Consider the following 18,172-nt stretch of genomic DNA (forward strand, 5'->3'; position numbering starts at 1 on the left):
ATACTTATTGACTTTTATGGTATTTTTTTTTCCAAAGTACCTTTGCGTTAGATTATAGTTTTGATGATTTGATAAATTGAGATTTGATATGGGATCTGATCCCTTATTAGAATAGAATTATTTTGTGCAATTGAAAGTTACAGCTGCAAATAGTACACTGTTAGTAACTTTTTTGTGAGTGCTCGAAATGTCCACTGTGGCAGGCCTCTTGGTCAATAGAATTGCTTCAAAAGGATGTGGCCATCCTATATTATGTCACATCTAATAAATGGGCACAAATAAGCTTTCAAGAAATCATCTCATTCACAATCAAAAAGGCAAGAACATTCACTCTCTAGAAATATCAAAGAATTGAACAATGGTTTTTTCATGTTGTCAAAGATTTGAACATTGAAAATAGATGGCTAGTGCCTGATCAAATTGATCAGGTCAAACGAAGGAATAGCAGTGGAGCTTAAGAATGTCATTGTTTGTTGTTTCTGAGTTTTTTTCCTTTGCTCGTTTCATGTAAACCAAGTCCTGATCTATGAAGGAACTTGGTGTTTTGTTTTGAATTATTCTCTTTGTCATTCTGGCATCTATAGCTAGAGTTAACTAGGATGAATTTTTGAAGTCTGAACTAAATTAATCTGAGGGGATTAGTTTAGTAGGCAAAGTTGTTGCTTAGTGGTTGAAGACTCTAGGTTATCATAGTAAGGGGGAAGGGATTAAGAGTTTAATCCTTGAAATTGCAAGAGTTTGTAATCATTGTTGCTCCTTGTTTGATAATGAAATTTCGCTGAAATCCTGTGAGATAGGTCATGATTTTTCCTCCCTTGCAAGAGGATTTTCACGTAAAATACTTGTATTTTTAATTTATGTTCTTTACTGTTCTTGTTGTAGTAAGGGACCAGATCAACTGTTAGTTGTGAGAAGCGTACAAGTCATCACCTTGTTCTAAAACTGTTGTCGAAATCGCTAAATCAATAACTCATTACGATAATTCGATTCAGATTATAGATTTCGATTCGATTTTGAACCGTCCTACTGTCTATCATTAATTATTTGTGCAATTATGCTTTGTTTGTTTTAGAGTTTATAATTTTTGCTATTTGGAGTTTCTTTTTATAGATCGGAAGGTTTGAAAACTGTTCTTGGAAAATGTGATCAATTTTCTTCCACTGTGATTGATATTATTATTGTCAAGATATGTTAAATAATATTCATTATACTTAATTTCATATGTTTTGTTGAAAACTAAATTCACTTTTCCATATAATTATAAAGTGGTAGGACCTTTTAAGTTCAAGGGTGAGTTCGATTGTACTTTGGCTTATCATTGGTTGAGAGTAAGACAGCGGATTAAATCTCATCACATCAAGAGTAAGACATCAAGTTACAATTCTGGTGCACCATAATGATAAGATGTTGGGTTGGATCTCAACGAAAAATGGCCAATAATGTGTTAGTGTATTGATAAGATGTTGGGATAAAGTCCCAATGCACTCTACTAATGATGTAATGATGACTATGACAAAATAATATAATTTTGATTAAAACTTATGAAATTTGCCCAATTGATTTGCTTCATTCTCTAATGTGAATGTAGCATTAGTGCACAATATGTTCAAAAAATGACAAGTGGTTGAATGTATGAATAGGGCATGATAAAATGTCAATAGTCGTCATTGTGGTAATTAAACGGAAGAAAATTATGGATTCATAAAATGGTCCTCCAAAACTTGAAAGTAATTTTTGTCATCAAAGTAATATAAAAGGATATTGGGAACGCGGTTATCGTGTCACCTAATAATTTGATACGTTTATAAATCATCCATCAAAAGAAGGAAAGATAAAGTGGTGTGCTCAACTTTTCAAAGTGATGAGATGGGTTATGTAAATATGTCAAATATCAAGGTATGACAATGAACTTCTAATAAAAACTTATGGAGCACGTATAAATGGTTATAGTCAACTCTTTGAATAAATTGTGACTTGTGATAAGCATCATGAATGCTTGCCAATTCTTGAAAGTTAATGTGTCAAAATATAATTAAAAATATGGATATAAACATGTTTCATGTATGATTTGATAAATATCACATTTTGTCTCTACGAGAAGTTTTAAAAAAAAAAGTTTAACATAAATGATTATTGATAATATAAAAATAGTAAGTGCCTAAGTTGGAAGGTCACATAAAAATTTGTTAGAAGCAAAAAATCCATGAGAGAATTGCTCGAATTCGGTAAGCAAATGATGGACGTCCAAGAGTGGCCTAATGATCAATAATGTAGAAAGAATCATGAGGTCTCTCGTGTTCTAGTTTTAGCTTAAGGAAAAAAAAATACTAGGTAATTTTATCTCATCTGACTAAGCTTACTAATGAAAGGTGAGAGGTAGCAACTATTCCAACACCACCAACCTAAAAAAAATGTTTGGATGAAAAAGAGAGACACCATCCAACTCAACACCACAAAAAAGATTGTAAAAAAATCCAGAGATCACATTTATCCTTATAAGAAGAAAAAGAATAAATCAACATATACAATATGAATGTAGGACCAAAAATAATTAATTATATGAACCACAAAAAGATTACTACGTTATACATATTTTTTTTAAAAAAAAAACAGAGAAAGAACTCCGTCATCTTCACTCAGAATAGAAATTTGTTCATCTCAAATTGCTGATTTCTTGATCTTGTGTCGGTAAAACGCCTTCTTCTTCTTGCTAGAAGAGTTCCTGATTGTCAGCACAACCTTTCCTGCTTCAGTGTTCTTGAATGTGTTGCGAATTGTTGAGCTCACCTTCTTGTCCTTCTGAATGATAATGGTGTAAGAAGTCTCATCCTCTGGCACAAATTCCTCCTTATAGCTCACTTCCCCGCCCACAATGGTAACATCCCAGATAAATGTACTTTCCACCTGACATAATTTCAACACAAATATTCAAAATCACCGCGTAACAATAGAAAGGGCAAGATTAAAATCTCTCAATATATCCAAGGCTACTTACATCTACTGCTGGTATTTCAATGGTTTCAGTTGATCCAGCTTTAAGGAGAGTTTCTGAAGCTTCACAGTCAGAGACTGAAAACTCAAAGTCATTGTCCCTCTTCAGTCCACCATATTGAATGGGGATTTCATGGATTGGAATGTACCTATTCAAGCCAAACAGTTAAAACTTGAAGTTCAGGACCAAAAATGCTGAATTAATTGAATTTATGTTCGATACATACTTGAGCAAGGTCTCAGTGACCTTAGCAGGGCGAGCAAATACGAATTTGCTTTTGGTTCGTTGCGTTAGGAAAGGCGAGAGCAGAGAATGGACGGCGTAATACCAAAATGGAACATTGATGAATATCTGAAAAACAAACAAGTGAAATTAGTCAGATCTCAGTCGAACACAAATAAGATTTATAATACTTCATAGCTATGTTAATACTTTAGTACTCACATTTTTGGCAACAAATTCAGGATAGTTATCCTGAAGAAGATCAACAGCTTGTTTTGTAGCAACCCTGACTTCTTTCTTGGATGGTCCAGGGGAGTTCTTCAGATCATTTATCTGAAGCAGTGAACTAACACCTCCAGCATTGAAATCAAGCTGTTGAATGCCCTTCTCCATTAACTGGACTCTCCACCTCAAGAACTGGTTCCGTTTCTCCTCCGTCCCAAACGTCTTGTTATACAGCTCTTCATCATCCAAAACTCCAAAAATGTTGTAACAAATAGGGTGTCCTTGGTTATCAATTCCACTCATGTAAGCGGCTGGAGCAAGATCTGAGCCCAACTCTTCCTCCAAGATTGATTGGATCTTAAAATCCTTCCTCCATTGGAGTGTTTTCTTCAGCATTTCGAAAGATTCACTCACTTTGTAATCCCTCGCTCTCAAGAATTTCAAGAGAACCACATTGGTTTTCTCATCCCCTTTGCTAGGCAAAAGGGGTACACCCCAAATTGAGATCTCTTTGTCCACTTCAACAACATCCAAATCATCCTCTTCCTTCTCCTTCTCCTCTTCTTTCCCCTCTATATCCCCACCATTCGTATTGGAATTTTCCTCATTCTTTCCCTCTTCCTCTTCACCTGATTTCTCTGGAGACTTCTTGATCTCTTCTTGTTTGAAGAGAGTGTTTCCAAGAATGGCCTCCTCAACTTTAGATTTCAGCTCATTCAATGCCTTCTTCTCATTCTCTTTGAGATCAGAGAGGAAGTTGCTCTCTTCTCTATAAGAAGAGCTCTTCTCAATTGTATTTGGCTTGACCTCCTCTTCTTCATCTCCTTTTACTTTCTCATTCACCTCAACCTCCTCTACAACCTTCTTAGCAGCCACTAATTCCTCTTGTGGAACAACTACTTCAGCCACTTGAGTTGCCTCAGCTTGCACCTCAACAGTCATGTTGATTGATAAATAACACTACTACACTAGTAATGGATCTGGAAATCAACTCCCTAAACAGCTGAAAAATTAAGTAAAACAAAATTTGAGTCCCCAACTCAATGCCCTAAATAGCCACAAAAAAATGATTTTTTTTTTATTTACAATATAGTGAAACTAATTTGAGATCAAGGCATAGTCCAAAAATGTGAAAAATACTCCTCTTAAAGACCCTAAAAAATCAACATTTTCTGTTCATGATGTTAGAATAATGGGATTTTTAGTTGAATCTCGTCAATTCCCAACTAAAACCACTACTAACAACAACGTAACCCCACAAGATGGATCTGTGGTCTGGAGGTTTGAGAAAGTAAAAAAATATTTTCGATAAACCCTCGTCAACTAAAACCTCTACAAACATTAATTACCCCTAGCTTGAAAAGAAGGCGAGATTGTTTTCAATTGATCTCGTCAACTTAAACCTCTACAGTATAAAAGAAAAATGTCCTAGCACAAATTGTTCTAAAGACCCCAAAAACATAGAACCTCTTATGAATTCCATTTTAGAAGCACAAAATTAAAACTTGGATAAAACCATTCAAAAATAATATCAAAAAATTCAACAACAATGAGATGGACTTTAATTCAACAACAAAATTTAAAAAATTAAGAAAAATAAAAGAAGAATTATTAGAAATTCACCTTTTGGACTTGAATGAGCTTGCTTTGCTCTGTCAATTGTCACAATGTGATAGAATGTTTGGGATGTGAAATGAAAGAGGGGTTTTTGTAACGGTTATATATTTTTCGAAAATGTCTAAAGGGTGTTTGTGGGGCCCAAAACGGTCAAATTTAATTATTTATTTTGTGCACCGCAGGGGTTCATGGCATGTTAGAGCCGTTGGGGGATTCGTTTCCAACGCTGGATTCCAGCAAACTTTACTTGTCTTTTTAAATCATTTCCCTTTTCAGATCCCACAACACACAACATGTTATTCGTCCACTTTGATTCCCTCCAAATCCACTTGGTTTCATATTATTTGGCTCATGTTAATTTGACACAATTTTTAATATAAGTTTTTATTAATAAATATTTTAATAAAGAGTCCAAGTAAGATGAAGTGGAGGGAGTAATTTTTTTACTTTATTTTGGAATTTATGGAGTTGGAAAAAAAAACTGTGTTTGATTATATTTTTTGTAAAATGTATTTAAATACAATTGAAAACTGAGTTGAAAGGACATAAATTAGGATAGAAGATTAGTAGGTAGTAATGTGTTGTCTTGTTGTCCATTCATATTGATAGTCATAGTATTGCTCTTGTAGTTTCTTGACTTATGTTTCTACCTGTTGTTGATTCTACTGCGATTATTCTATTGTTTTGATGTTGTTTGCTATTGGTTGTTTTTATATTATCTATTGTTTCTTAGTTTATACTTTTGCAACTCTTTTTGGAACTACTTTGGACTATTTTCTTTAAAATGGAGGTTTATTAAAAAAAATCATGTACCTGTAAGGTAGAGTCAAAATCTGCGTACTATATCCTCCTCCAACCATACTTTTGAAACTATACACTGGCATGTTGTTATTCAACGTAAAACACTTTCGTCATTGAGTTGGCAATAGAAATATGTATCGATCAGTTCGGTTTGATTTATCAATTTTTGATTTTTAAATACACTAAATCAATAATCAAACTAATAAGATATTTGTTATCGATTTTCGGTTATCAATTTTTGATCTTTAACGGTTCATTTTTTGATTTAACCAATAAAAAAATGCTTTCAAAATAAAAATATGACTTCTCAACAATTTTCGAAAATCTTGAACTTTACTAAAAAAAGGAAAAAGAGTTCCTTAAAAAAATATTCAAATGTTCATTAGATTTAACCCCAATTAGGATGAAACAGTCTCCTTATTGTTTACCAGCGAATTCAAATTTATTGGTAAAGTCGGATTTTTTGAAAAAGTGGGTGCGGAAAAGAGGAGAAATCAGAAAAGGGAGAAGAAGAGAAGTAAAAAATGAGAGAAATCAAACTCACAATTCACAATCCTAGCCATCGTGTCTAACCCTTGCCGTCGTCGTTGCAACTTGCAAACCGTAACCATCGCCGTTCTTAGTTCTTTAGGTTTTGAGTTTTGACATTGTAAACCTAAAGCGACAATGCCTAAAGGATAAATACAGTGTGAACTGTGAAGTAGTGTGAATTGTGTAGGGCAGTGATAATATGATATAGTGATTATAAATTTATACTACTATTTTTTGTTTGATATTTGTGTATGAATAAATATTAAAATAGTAAATTATTATAGTTTTAATGTGTTATCGCCCAATAATCTAATATTAAAAAATTAATACCAAATTGATAACTCAATAATTTTTTTTAAATAATTATTAACCTAATAATTTAATAACAATACTTTTTCAATTCGATTTATCATCGGTTTGGCAATTTGTCTGGAAACATATCTCCCCCTTTTGTTGTCTTTTTCCTTGAATTGACGTTGATGAACAATTTATATTCACGTGGTGCTCGACGGCACATCCTTTAAACAAACAGACCCATAGTCAAAGACTTGTTTTTTATTTATTTTTTAAAATCTCACTTCTGTCTCTTTCTCACCCTATTTAAAATAATTTAAATCTTCTGGTTGGCCTTTAAAATGAACTTGTTTTAATACTCTGACAAAGTTTGAACTTTATCCGAACTTTATTTAAATTAATCTCTAGTTTTCAATCAAATTTTATTATACCATGATAAAATAAATGTCCTTTTGACATAATTGAGGCAACTAGGAAACTATGCTACTTATTCCAGTATTATGACAGTTAATGGTCTTATTTTTTCTCAAAAGTGATAACTTATCCGTTTGACAACACTTTTAGGATCTGTTTATTTTGAGTAGTACTTTTGTTAAAATAATTTTTTTTGAAAAAATATCACTAGATATTAAAAATCAATATTTGAATTTATTTAGGACCCAACTCACCCTAAACACTGAACCTGGTAAGGTAAGGAAAGAAGTAACAGAAGGGAAATATGGAACCAGATGAACACCAACAAGGGTAATGAAAAGGGCACTGCTGAAAAATGACGGTAAATTGGGTCGGATTTAGGGTGGGTTGAATCCTAAATAAATCCAAATACTGATTTTATTTTTTTAAATAGTTTTTCCTAAAACTTTAGTTGTCATGTTATTAAATAGATATCGCAAATTGTATTTATGGCAAAAATGATCATAGAGGCTAATTAGGCAAAATTAAATGTCTTTTGGAAGACAAAATAAAGATAAGTGGCTTTGATAGGCAATTACTATAAATTAAGTGACCTTTCAAGCATTCAACTTATCTTCATTTTTATGCACAGTAGATCTGAAAAGGGTCATTTTCTTCTATTTAATTTGTAAATAGACATGAGAGATCATTATAGGTTACACCTCTAGGTATTATTTCTTGGGAGTTAGAGACATACATTAATATTATTTAAAACAAATAATAAATGAAAATATAATATAAATTATAAGAAACTAAATCTCCTTAACCTGTGGCCAAGCCGATTCCATTCTATTCTTCCAAGCATCTTTATAACAATGTCACAAGAACCTTCATTCCAAGTAGAGAATGAAAACATTTCATCTACCAACCTGTCACCTATTTAAGCACGCTTCTTTGAGAAATCCAACTCCAAGATCTAAAGGAGAACACGAAATTTTTGAAAAGGGAAATCTACGTGTTGTCAAACATTGCTTTGAGTCCTCATCTTGAGTAATGTTTCTTACAGATGCAGTAGACGCATAAAATATCGAGGAGAGGGTCAAGTACTGTTTAAAAGATATCTGTGGATTAAAAAACTTTAGTTGGATGTTATCTTGAACTTTTTTTATGAAAGGGAGAAAGAAGTAAAGAAACAACGGGCAGCAAAAAGAATGGAAAGACTTCACATTGTCGAACTTGGGAATCTGTAACACATACCTTAAAACTGAGAACTTTGTGGGTTAGTTCAAATTCTGCATTTCATATGGCACGGCACATTCAATCGCTTCTTTCAGAGCTTCTGCTCCGAGATTTACAAGTACCTACAACAATTTACTGAAGGCTTTAAATTTAAGTTTGCCCAATAGAAGCAGATGCATGAGCAAATGAATAGCACAGGTCTTGATTTCAGTGGATTGCCAACATCATAACAGAAATGTGACAGCATGTTCCTTAACAATATCTGAACTTACAAACTAATTCAGGCAAAGAAGAAAACCCCATAAAAATTATAGTAAAAAATACAATGATAAACTTCAGGGAACTTCTCCAACATTCTAATTACAGTGCCATAATTACCTGATGTGCACCAGATTGAATAAGTGAAGCATTGCTTGAATATCCAAGGTGCACATGAAATCCCTTAAACTAAACACTGGACTTGGACAAATGCAGGCCATCCACAAAGTGAACAATAAAGGACCACATAGTTTTAAGGGGATAACTGCATTTCCTGCTGCTTATTTCTTTTTTAACTTCTTTTTAGAAAAAAAATTAACCTCTATCTGCACATTGATATATCTACCAGATAAGTAAGATCTGCAAGCATGTTCTTAGTTCATGATCAGTGCCTCCAACATATCAATTCCTTTTAGTTGTCAAAGTTAACTCTGATGCTCAAATACTCAAAAGGCTGACCAGATAAGTTCTTGATTAACACCAAAAAAAGGCTAACCAGATAACTAGCCCACTGGTGATGGGAATTGAAAATTGCAGTTCAATTAATGAAATAAAAGGGGGAGGATACAGCGAGGAATTAAGGAAAGAGGTAAACAACAATATAAATATACAAACATCTCCAAGACCTGGTATCAATTGATATTCGAACTACTATATCAAAATAGAAGTACAGTAAATGCAAATCAACAAGCTAGTCTATGAATACAAGTAAAGACTAATCCCGCAGAAAACATAGGGAGAGGGATAGCTCTGTACACCAGAAGCTTAACCTGGTCTTCGAACCCAAAAGCTACTATGCACGATGCACTCGTCAATGGTGGGAACTCATACTATAATCAGTAAGGTGCAGAAGTGTAGTATGAGTATCAAACAAATGGTACTTAGTAGGCATAGGTCGACTGGAATCCAAAGACAAAGCATGTATAAATAATAAGGAATGTACAGTACGAGCAGCTAAAGAAGAGATATCGCACAATGAAAGTAAATAGAGGCAAGGATAAAATATAATGGAACAAGTAACCAAGATGAGGGAACGTACCTAGAGACGCTGGCTCAATAACCTAATCACTACAAGTGTCCATTTTGGGAGTAAAATAACCAAAAATATAACGATGGGTAGCCACTGCTACACTTCAAAACAGCCAAGAGGCCAATCCAACTCAACGAAATCAGGAACTACCAATATAGAGAAAAGTCTAAACCACACATATGACCAACTATTAATTCAATATAGGAATACACAATTATATGATCAAACAATAACCTAATTGGACCTGTATAAGCCCTGAAGATACACAACAACCAACATAACCCAATTGGCCCCCCATAAGACCAGAATGTGCAAACAACAACTAATTATAACCAATCACCATCCAGGTCAAACATTGGCCAGTTTATCCTCCACCATTACCATATCTGCACTTGTGACCAAGGAAAGGTTTCTCATAAAGCTAAAGCTCAGAATTGAATGGGATAATAACATGCTTGGTCATCAACTCAGGGCATGATCAGACATTTAATTCTTTAGGTGATAGCTCAGGTATATAGGTTCTCTAACCTTAAGCATTCAGAAGCAGATTGATATACTATTGATGTATACTGGTTGGCTCCCAGGATGATATTCTAATAAATTATTTACTCATGGAAAAACATGTGGGCCAGATTGACATTAAATGAGTCACAATCCGTTATCTCTAACAATCTAGTTCTCGCGACCCACAGATCATAATAATAAGATAAACGTTCAAATCTTTCATATAGTTGTCTTAGTGGGGGGATTATTCTTCTTGACCCTAGTTGAAATTTACTGCAGCGCCTCTATAAACAAAGAAGAAAATAAATAAAGAAAATTTGCACGGAAGAAATGCATCATTATAATACAGAAAGAAAGAAATATGAAGTCAACAACCTAAAAGGAAAAAGAAAATAAAAAGAGCTTCACCTCATTCGCATCTTTATAACTGCTTGACTCATCCTTTTTAGGCCAACATACTTGCCAACACCTGCAAATCAAGCAAAGTCAACTATTTGTAAATACTTTCCGACTTATTGGTGAAGTAATTAGGCTTTGGGCTGCATTAAGGATTGAACAAATGAGAGTTAAAAGTAGAAGCATCTGTGTATTGCAGCCAACTAAGATAAATACCAATGTATAGACAGAAAATTATATTAGGTCCGAGCACGCTGAAAGGCTGTGATTCTCATGCACAGAAAGAAAAAAAATGGCATGTCTTCTCACAATTGTCAAAAACACAAAATACACTTAACTAGCGATCAAAAGGTACAACAATCCAGTATATTCATTTGGATGTACATTAATAGCATTCTCATCCTAAGCACATTTGACTCCACCTCCCGAAAGGTGCCATACCCTTTCTTGTTCAGTATTCCACTTGCTACATCAATATATAACTCTCTCTATATCTCTGGGAACTCTCTTCGAGCCAAGATTAAGAGAATACACAAAAGATAAAAGTTTGGGGTTATGAAAAGTCAAAAGAACCCAGATTTTTCATGGACTTATGTTTTGTCATTTGACTATGATAATGTCACGCACCGCATTGGGGCAGCGTGGATGAAATGGAGGCTTGACTCTGGAGTCCTGTGTGATAAGAAAGTACCACCTAAACTTAAAGATAAGTTCTACAGAACGATGGTTAGACCAGCGTTATTATATGGAGCGGAGTGCTGACCAGTAAAGAAATCTCATGACCAAAAGATGCATGTGGTGGAGATGAGGATGCTGAGATAGTGAGATGGATGTGTAGACACACTAGGAGTGATAAGATCAGGAATGAGGTTATTCGGGAGAAGGTGAGAGTGGCATCTGTGGCAGACAAGATAAGAGAAGCGAGACTGAGATGGTTTGAGCATGTACAGAAGAGGGGTGTCAACGCCCCAATTAAGAGGTGCGAGCGGTTGGATTTGAGGGATATGCGGAGGGGTAGGAGTAGACCGAAAAAGTATTAGAGAGAGTTGATTAGAAAAGATATGGCGCTACTCCATATCACCGAGGACATGACCTTGGATAGAAAGGAGTGCAGATCGCGGATTAGGGTAGAAGGCTAGTAGGGATAGAATGGTGTCTGACCGTGTGCCGATTTAGGGTGGTCGTAGGTCTAGGCGTGGCCTTTATAGTTTGATATCGCTATTGCCTTTGATTATCACATTACTTTGCTATCGTTATTGTTCTTGTCCTGTAAGATTTGCATTGCTATCGTTATTGTTCTTGTTATTTTCTTTGATTATCACATTATCACATTACTTTGCTATCGTTATTGTTCTTGTTATTCATTTTTTTTGTGCCTTTATGCTATATATATTGTTTTTATCTTTTACTTGGGACTGTGACTTTTGAGCCGAGGGTCTTTCGGAAACAGCCTCTCTATCTCCATGAGGTAGTGGTAAGGTCTGCGTACATCCTACCCTCCCCAGACCCCACTTGTGGGATTCCACTGGGTATGTTGTTGTTGTTTGTTGTTGAAGAGCAACTTAGCGGCAACATCAAGCAAGTGCTTTCTTTTTATTTAGTTCTCATCTACAATTTGTAATCCATGAACTTTATTGATGACAATGGTTATTACTAAACAGCCACACGTTGCATAATTTAGCTGCATTGACAGGAAGATGCATGCAATTGCAAACCACTAAAAGAACTTCAACCAGGGGGAGGGCAAAGCTTTGTTGAATTTTGAACTCTAATTAGAAGATAAGTTCAAACAAGAATAGCAAAACTACAACCATCTTATAACTCCATTAGAATTTGTTAGTCTTTCTCTAAGTATGACAGTGAAAAATGCTTCTAGGCATTGGAGAAATGGAGATAAGTTAGTCCAAAGTATATGGAAACTTATTTGCAATAGATGTGAAATTGTAAGGATTATTGCAGTTTCCACTTCTTGGATTGTACAATGTTCAGCAACTTAAAAAAAAATGCATGGAGAAATCATTCACTTAAGTAGACAACATTTTGGGACATAGAATAAAGGAACACAAAATAAACATATGAGTGAGAAGGAACAAACCTTTCTTTCCCCAGACGGCGGGCAAGCTCTTCAGCCAATGCTTGGCCTGGTAAATCACCATCAGTTGCCAGCACAATCCGAGACACCTGAGCAGAATAAAAATTTTAAAAATAGAAAAAGAATGAGTTAGGAAAATATCTTTTGTTTAGTGTTCTCAGTTTAATGCAAGCACCAAGACTGCCAACCTTCTCCAAGCACTCTTTGCAGTTCCACAGGTATGAAAATCTGGTATCCTGTCTTCAGGTGCAAGAAGAAATATTAAGGTGGAAATATAATCCTAGATCTCAAATAATTTTAAAATAACTGGTAAACCACAGTGGTAACATTATGTCAAAAACACACCTCTTCCAGTGGTAGCAGTTCTTTGGATGTGATGCCTTGTGGTGCACCATTAGGAACACTGACACAGTTAGGAAATCCAGCTTCTTCCACTGAAAGCTTATCTATTTCACCTTCTACCTTTGGTCAACAATAGAGTATCACATCTAGTCAGTAGCCAGAAATACATATCTGAGAAAAAGTTTTGGAACTTACAATGATGATCTCATCTGCTTCTCTGACATCATCCAGTCCATAAAGTACCTTATCTGCACCCTTCTCCTGCCAATTGAAAGTAGAAGTTGATTAATAAAGGCAAAAGGAAAATAAGGAAAAATACCAGCTTCTCTGTTCATACTATGTCAAATTTTCCTTCAGATAAATCAATGGTAGTGAAAACAGCAGACACTGACTGGAAGCTTGAAAAAGCTCTCAAATTGACATCACAAAAAAACTGTTCAGAAACGTTTGTCCAGGGGATAAGCTAAAGTTATTCAAAAGAGTCCCAAACCCAAAAAGAAGGGACCAAATTTTGAAATTGTGATGAACATTACTGCAAAATAATTGCGAAGTGTCATACATATTAGCATGGCAAACAATCCCCTTCTTGTTGCAAGATACTAGACTGTTAATTTCCACCCAAGGACACAATATCTTTTTTATTAAAAGGAATCTGAAGCTAAAGAATTTGCTCGTCGAGAAAATTTTGCAAGACTGAGTTTAGATTAAGAAATGGAAGCATGCATTGCGTATAGTTAAGCAATAATGGCACATGTGTTTTCACGTACTTCCCCATTATTCCATGCAGGCAGTTTGGGTTATAACTTAATGAACAAATTTACCTGCCAAAACCTTTTCTCAAGTGTCCGATACTTGCAGCCAATGAGCATACCATTCCTCCTATAAGTGAAGGCAATGATGATCTGCAATCACCCAAATGTTAGCACATAATTCATATCTCTACCCATGATGCAGCCATAAAATATTACTTTCCAGTTTCAAAATGAAGTTAATGATCAGATTATCTACCATGATCTTCATGTTTTTGATTCTTACTTGCTTTCCAAGTTAGTGAGACTTATGAACCTTGTCATAGTTCTTTTGTCCATTTGTTCTTTGACACGGATTTTAGCCATTATAAACAGCTCTGGGATTTAGAAATAATTCTCTCTCTTATATTTTAAGTCAAAGCTTGATCAATCCATTGCCTTGTTGTTCTCATGTCAATCTTATCCTACAAATACATGTGTTTACCTCGAACTCTTAGTTGGAAGGGAGTGTGTGCTAGAAGATTGAAGATTCTCAAAGTTGTAAAGCTAATGACTTCAGAGCAGTTTTTCAGAAGTTCCATAACACATAAGTAATAACTGAGTTTTGTCCTACTACACTTGTTAAGCAACTTAAAGAATCTAAAATATGCATTGATATCATGAATGCCAAGAACGTTTGGATGCACAGAACTAATTTTACTTCTTATTAGTAATCAAAAGCATTTGGACGAACACAATTAAGTTTACTTCTTATTAATAATCAAGTTATCTTACCTGATCAAAAAAAATTACTAATAATCACAGCTCTACCAAATAATAACGAAATACATTGTCCATTGATATCAGGAGTGCCCAGATCATTTGGATGCACCGACTTAATTTTACTTCTAATTAACAATCAAAAGCTCTACCAAACCATAATGCAATAACATTGTCTGACCTGATCACCAGCCATTTGCATGACATGATTTCTCTTCAGAGTATCCTTTGATATCATCCTCGTAGAAAAATATGCAGCCAGCTGTAATACACCCAAAAGTCAAAAATATGCAGCCAGCTGTAATACACCCAAAAGTCATAGGTAATAAACAAAAAAGAACGTCTTGTATTATTTTATAGCTAAGAAATCAGTTTCTCTTTGTTAAAATCACTATAGATTTGATTGTTCTAACTTCTAATTAGGCCTAAATGTAATTATACCCATAATGATGAATTTATCAAATCATAACATAAGAACTATAAATTCCCAGTCAACTGCTTGAGAGAACCAAGAATTCTGAGACAACTCCAGATTATATGAAGCACTGCGTGAATGTGCATAACCTGGACAGTATGGAAGGAAAGAACCCAAACTTTGAGGGGAAGACCGATGCTCTCCATTGTATCAACTTAGATATTTGAAAAACATAACTTTGTGGTGTAATATGCAAAATGCAAAACAACGATATAATTGATTCCTCATAGCGTATGTAGGAGCTTAGTACCTTTTAGAAGGCGGTACTTTTGTTAATAAAATTTACTTACTTCATAAAAATAAAAGAAAAAGGCATCTTGCTCTAAGAAGGTGTTTGGATTGGCTTTTTAAAAATAGCTTATAAGCTAAAATCTAAAAGTCATAAGTTAAGAATACCCAACTTTTAGCTTATTATTGTAATTTTTTGGCCTAAAAGTAAGTGTAAAAACACTTTTTATCTTTCTCAAATACCACAAAAAAAATTTAAAAAGAAGAGCTTAAAAGCCAAAAGCACTTAAAGTAAGCCACTCCAAACACCCTCTGAATCAAGCTTAGAGATTAGAGAATGCATTGTTGAAAATCTGTTGCCCAGTGCTAAATATTAGACTATACAATGCTAGCCATCAGATTTAGAATATGCATGGCAAAAGAAATTTTCCTTACCATATCACCTAATGGTTCTAACTTCAAGCTTTCCTCTGTAAGTATCCGAGGATAATTCATTCTGCCAAGTTGATGGACCCCATCAGATGTCGTACTGTTGTGTGGGATCTGTGTTCATAATTAATATCCAATGAGGTGATTTAACTTCTAGTTCTCAGAAATTAATGTAAACAAATCTCAAAACCATAAATTAAACTACCTGGCCTGCCCATCCACATTCAATATTGAAACACCTCCATAATGCAGAATTCCTTGATGACCACAAAATCAAGTTTGAAGAACTCTAGCTGCTTGTAAAAGAAGATCACCATTGAACATGAGAACTATCATACCTTTTCGATGACATATGAAATGATAAACTCCTTTCCATTGACCGACCACCTTTGCACTGTTTCAGAAAAGACAAATAAATAAAAAGATATAGAGAGAGGTAAAAGAGAATGAATGAGACTCATATCTAGCTTTACAAAACAAAATAAACACATCCAAGTCTCCATCACAAACCTCAACTTATTTTTTTGTCACAAGAGACGAGCTAATTAGCAGAAAATTAAGGTTCCTTTGTATGATTGGAAAACAAAGAAGCACATCTTAAATGTGTTTACGCATCTACTCCTTGTTATATATGAACAAACAAACAGTTTAACGAATTATGATATCATTGAAGCCTATATATTCGTTTTTCCCAGTATCTGTTACAAAGAGCCAAAAGTTTACACATAGCTATATCAACCTTGAAATCTGCATTTCACTTCATTGTTTCTTATTGTCATCTTGCATTTCCTCACCAAATTAGCAGTACAAATGCATGACCATGAAAAGAGAACAATTACCCAACTCTCAGTATTTTCTTTACTAGTGTGTGCTTGCAGGCACAAATTCCAACTAGTTGATATCGCTACATATGGTTAACAGATACCTACCACTTGACACTCACTAAAAAAAACTTAAGTAAACCAAAAGAAACACCAACTAAAATGTCACATACCTTGGGACACATTAATCTTGTGTATTCTTCAGGGTTAACAGAATTGCAGCATATACCCAAATTTTCCAATTTCTCCTTCAGTTCAGCATAATCATCCACCTCCTTAGTTTCATCTCTCCTCAAACTAGCTAGGAAAAGTAAAAAATGAAAAAAGAACCTAAGTAACAGAATAGATATTCAAGCATTTGATTAGGACTTTGAATACCACAGGATCTACTTTTTTTTTATTGTTAAAGGAAATTTATCGAGGATCCAGAAGCTGAAAAAAGTACACTTACAAAGTTATTTACAGTTGCAAGTGTAAAGAGCTCAAAATATGGAATCACACTCTAGTTTTAAAAAAAATTGAAAAACATCTTCATGAAAAATGCTTATGCTTTGGCTTTTGTTCTTTGCTCCGCCAATGCCCAACTTTATTATCAATTTTTTTTTGATGACCGTGGTGTTTGGCCTGCTTTCACGCACCTCCACTAATTCATGGATACCTGACACTTCTCAGCAGCAACAACAGATACCAGATAACTCTATTCATGACAAATAGAAAGAATCACGTAGTGTTGATACAATTTTATTCATAGTTTAGCATTTTCCTCTTCAGAATTCTACGTCTACAATATATAAATTAGGTCAATAAAAAAGAAGGAATATTGAAGCGAACCTGCAGGTATGAAGAGCCTAGTAGGAGTAATAGAAATGAACGAGTCCTGATTGTTTAGCGAAAATCTTGAGATGGAAGTGTAGAGGGTAACAGGAGGAGCTCTAAAGAGAGTTGGCGCCAAGAAGAAGCGCGAGCCAATAAGCATTTCAAGAGTTTTAGAGAAATCTCAAAAGCCTCCTACGCCATTCTCGCCTCTTTTAAGTTATCCCAAACCACTCACTCTAATTTTTCCTTTTTTGTATTATTTTAAGAGATTTCAAATATAATATTTGAATAGATTGCATCCTTTTTTATTAATACATAATTTTACATATGATAATTTAAAAAATAAATTAACAAAAAAGTATAATACAGGTAGGGCTACTATATAAAAAGGTAGAATAAAAGAATATTAAATAATAAGCTAAAACAAAATGAGAAAAAAAAATATAAAATAACGATGCAATCAAACTAAATCGTTATGAAATTTTTTCGTGAATAATTAACAATAACAACGACGACCCAGTGAAATCCCACAATGTGGGGTCTGGGCAGGGTAGAGTGTACGCAGACCTGACTCCTACCAAGATAGGACGGCTGTTTTCGAAAGACCTTCGGCTCAGTAAAATCAATAAGAAAGAAGTCAGATAAGAATATAGAGTTCAAAGTGATATGAAAAGGAAAGATAGAGTAATCAAAGTACAGAAAGTAAGGAAAGTAATAAATGATAATAGATAGCAGACCACAGGGGATTATAGTGCGCTAATACGCCTTCTAATAAGAAAGAATAACGAGACTATGAACTAGCCTTCTACCCTAATGTGGGTCATCCACACCCTCCTATCTAAGGTCATGTCCTCGGTAAGTTGTAACTGCGTCATGTCCTATCTAATCACCTCTCCCCAATATTTCTTCAACCTACCGCTACCTATTCTGAAACCATCCATGGCTAACCTCTCACACCT

At 34.5% G+C, this 18,172-nt stretch overlaps 2 protein-coding genes across 6 annotated transcripts; both read right to left on the minus strand.

Annotated features, from left to right (window-relative positions):
- Positions 1-2,462: 2,462 nt before the first annotated feature.
- On the minus strand, positions 2,463-5,141 carry LOC129874906 (patellin-4). Its single transcript, XM_055950289.1, has 5 exons — positions 5,063-5,141; positions 3,437-4,442; positions 3,219-3,343; positions 2,996-3,140; positions 2,463-2,904 (listed from the first exon to the last, which is right to left on the minus strand). Exons 2-5 carry the CDS (start codon positions 4,379-4,381, stop codon positions 2,659-2,661), a joined length of 1,461 nt encoding a protein of 486 aa, XP_055806264.1. The 5' UTR covers positions 4,382-4,442; positions 5,063-5,141; the 3' UTR covers positions 2,463-2,658.
- A 2,692-nt stretch (positions 5,142-7,833) lies between these two features.
- On the minus strand, positions 7,834-17,435 carry LOC129873760 (primase homolog protein). 5 transcript variants are annotated; one of them, XM_055948934.1, is made up of 15 exons: positions 17,229-17,353; positions 16,849-17,094; positions 16,571-16,694; positions 15,915-15,970; positions 15,782-15,833; positions 15,583-15,690; positions 14,626-14,706; positions 13,758-13,838; positions 13,132-13,197; positions 12,940-13,056; positions 12,783-12,830; positions 12,598-12,683; positions 10,515-10,575; positions 8,333-8,436; positions 7,834-8,196 (listed from the first exon to the last, which is right to left on the minus strand). In XM_055948934.1, exons 3-14 carry the CDS (start codon positions 16,580-16,582, stop codon positions 8,356-8,358), a joined length of 849 nt encoding a protein of 282 aa, XP_055804909.1. In that variant the 5' UTR covers positions 16,583-16,694; positions 16,849-17,094; positions 17,229-17,353; the 3' UTR covers positions 7,834-8,196; positions 8,333-8,355. The 5 variants fall into 5 exon arrangements, 4 of the variants coding, with proteins under 4 accessions (XP_055804909.1, XP_055804906.1, XP_055804905.1 ...); XM_055948931.1 differs by having other exon boundaries at positions 16,571-16,698; XR_008762773.1 differs by lacking the exon at positions 16,849-17,094 and having other exon boundaries at positions 12,783-12,834; positions 16,571-16,698; positions 17,229-17,435.
- Between the last annotated feature and the right edge of the window lie 737 nt (positions 17,436-18,172).

Source organism: Solanum dulcamara, chromosome 11 (assembly GCF_947179165.1).
Source record: "Solanum dulcamara chromosome 11, daSolDulc1.2, whole genome shotgun sequence".
Classification (NCBI taxonomy): Eukaryota; Viridiplantae; Streptophyta; class Magnoliopsida; order Solanales; family Solanaceae; genus Solanum; species Solanum dulcamara.

Coding starts and splice junctions, on each gene's coding strand:
- LOC129874906 (XM_055950289.1), bottom strand. CDS start 4,381: ATGACTGTTGAGGTGCAAGCTGAGGCAACTCAAGTGGCTGAAGTAGTT. Junction 3,141..3,218: donor GTCACTGAGACCTTGCTCAA/GTATGTATCGAA, acceptor TGGCTTGAATAG/GTACATTCCAATCCATGAAA. Junction 2,905..2,995: donor TTGAAATACCAGCAGTAGAT/GTAAGTAGCCTT, acceptor AAATTATGTCAG/GTGGAAAGTACATTTATCTG.
- LOC129873760 (XM_055948930.1), bottom strand. CDS start 17,373: ATGCTTATTGGCTCGCGCTTCTTCTTGGCGCCAACTCTCTTTAGAGCT. Junction 15,691..15,781: donor AATGTGGATGGGCAGGCCAG/GTAGTTTAATTT, acceptor TTATGAACACAG/ATCCCACACAACAGTACGAC. Junction 13,198..13,757: donor TTGAGAAAAGGTTTTGGCAG/GTAAATTTGTTC, acceptor TTCAATTGGCAG/GAGAAGGGTGCAGATAAGGT.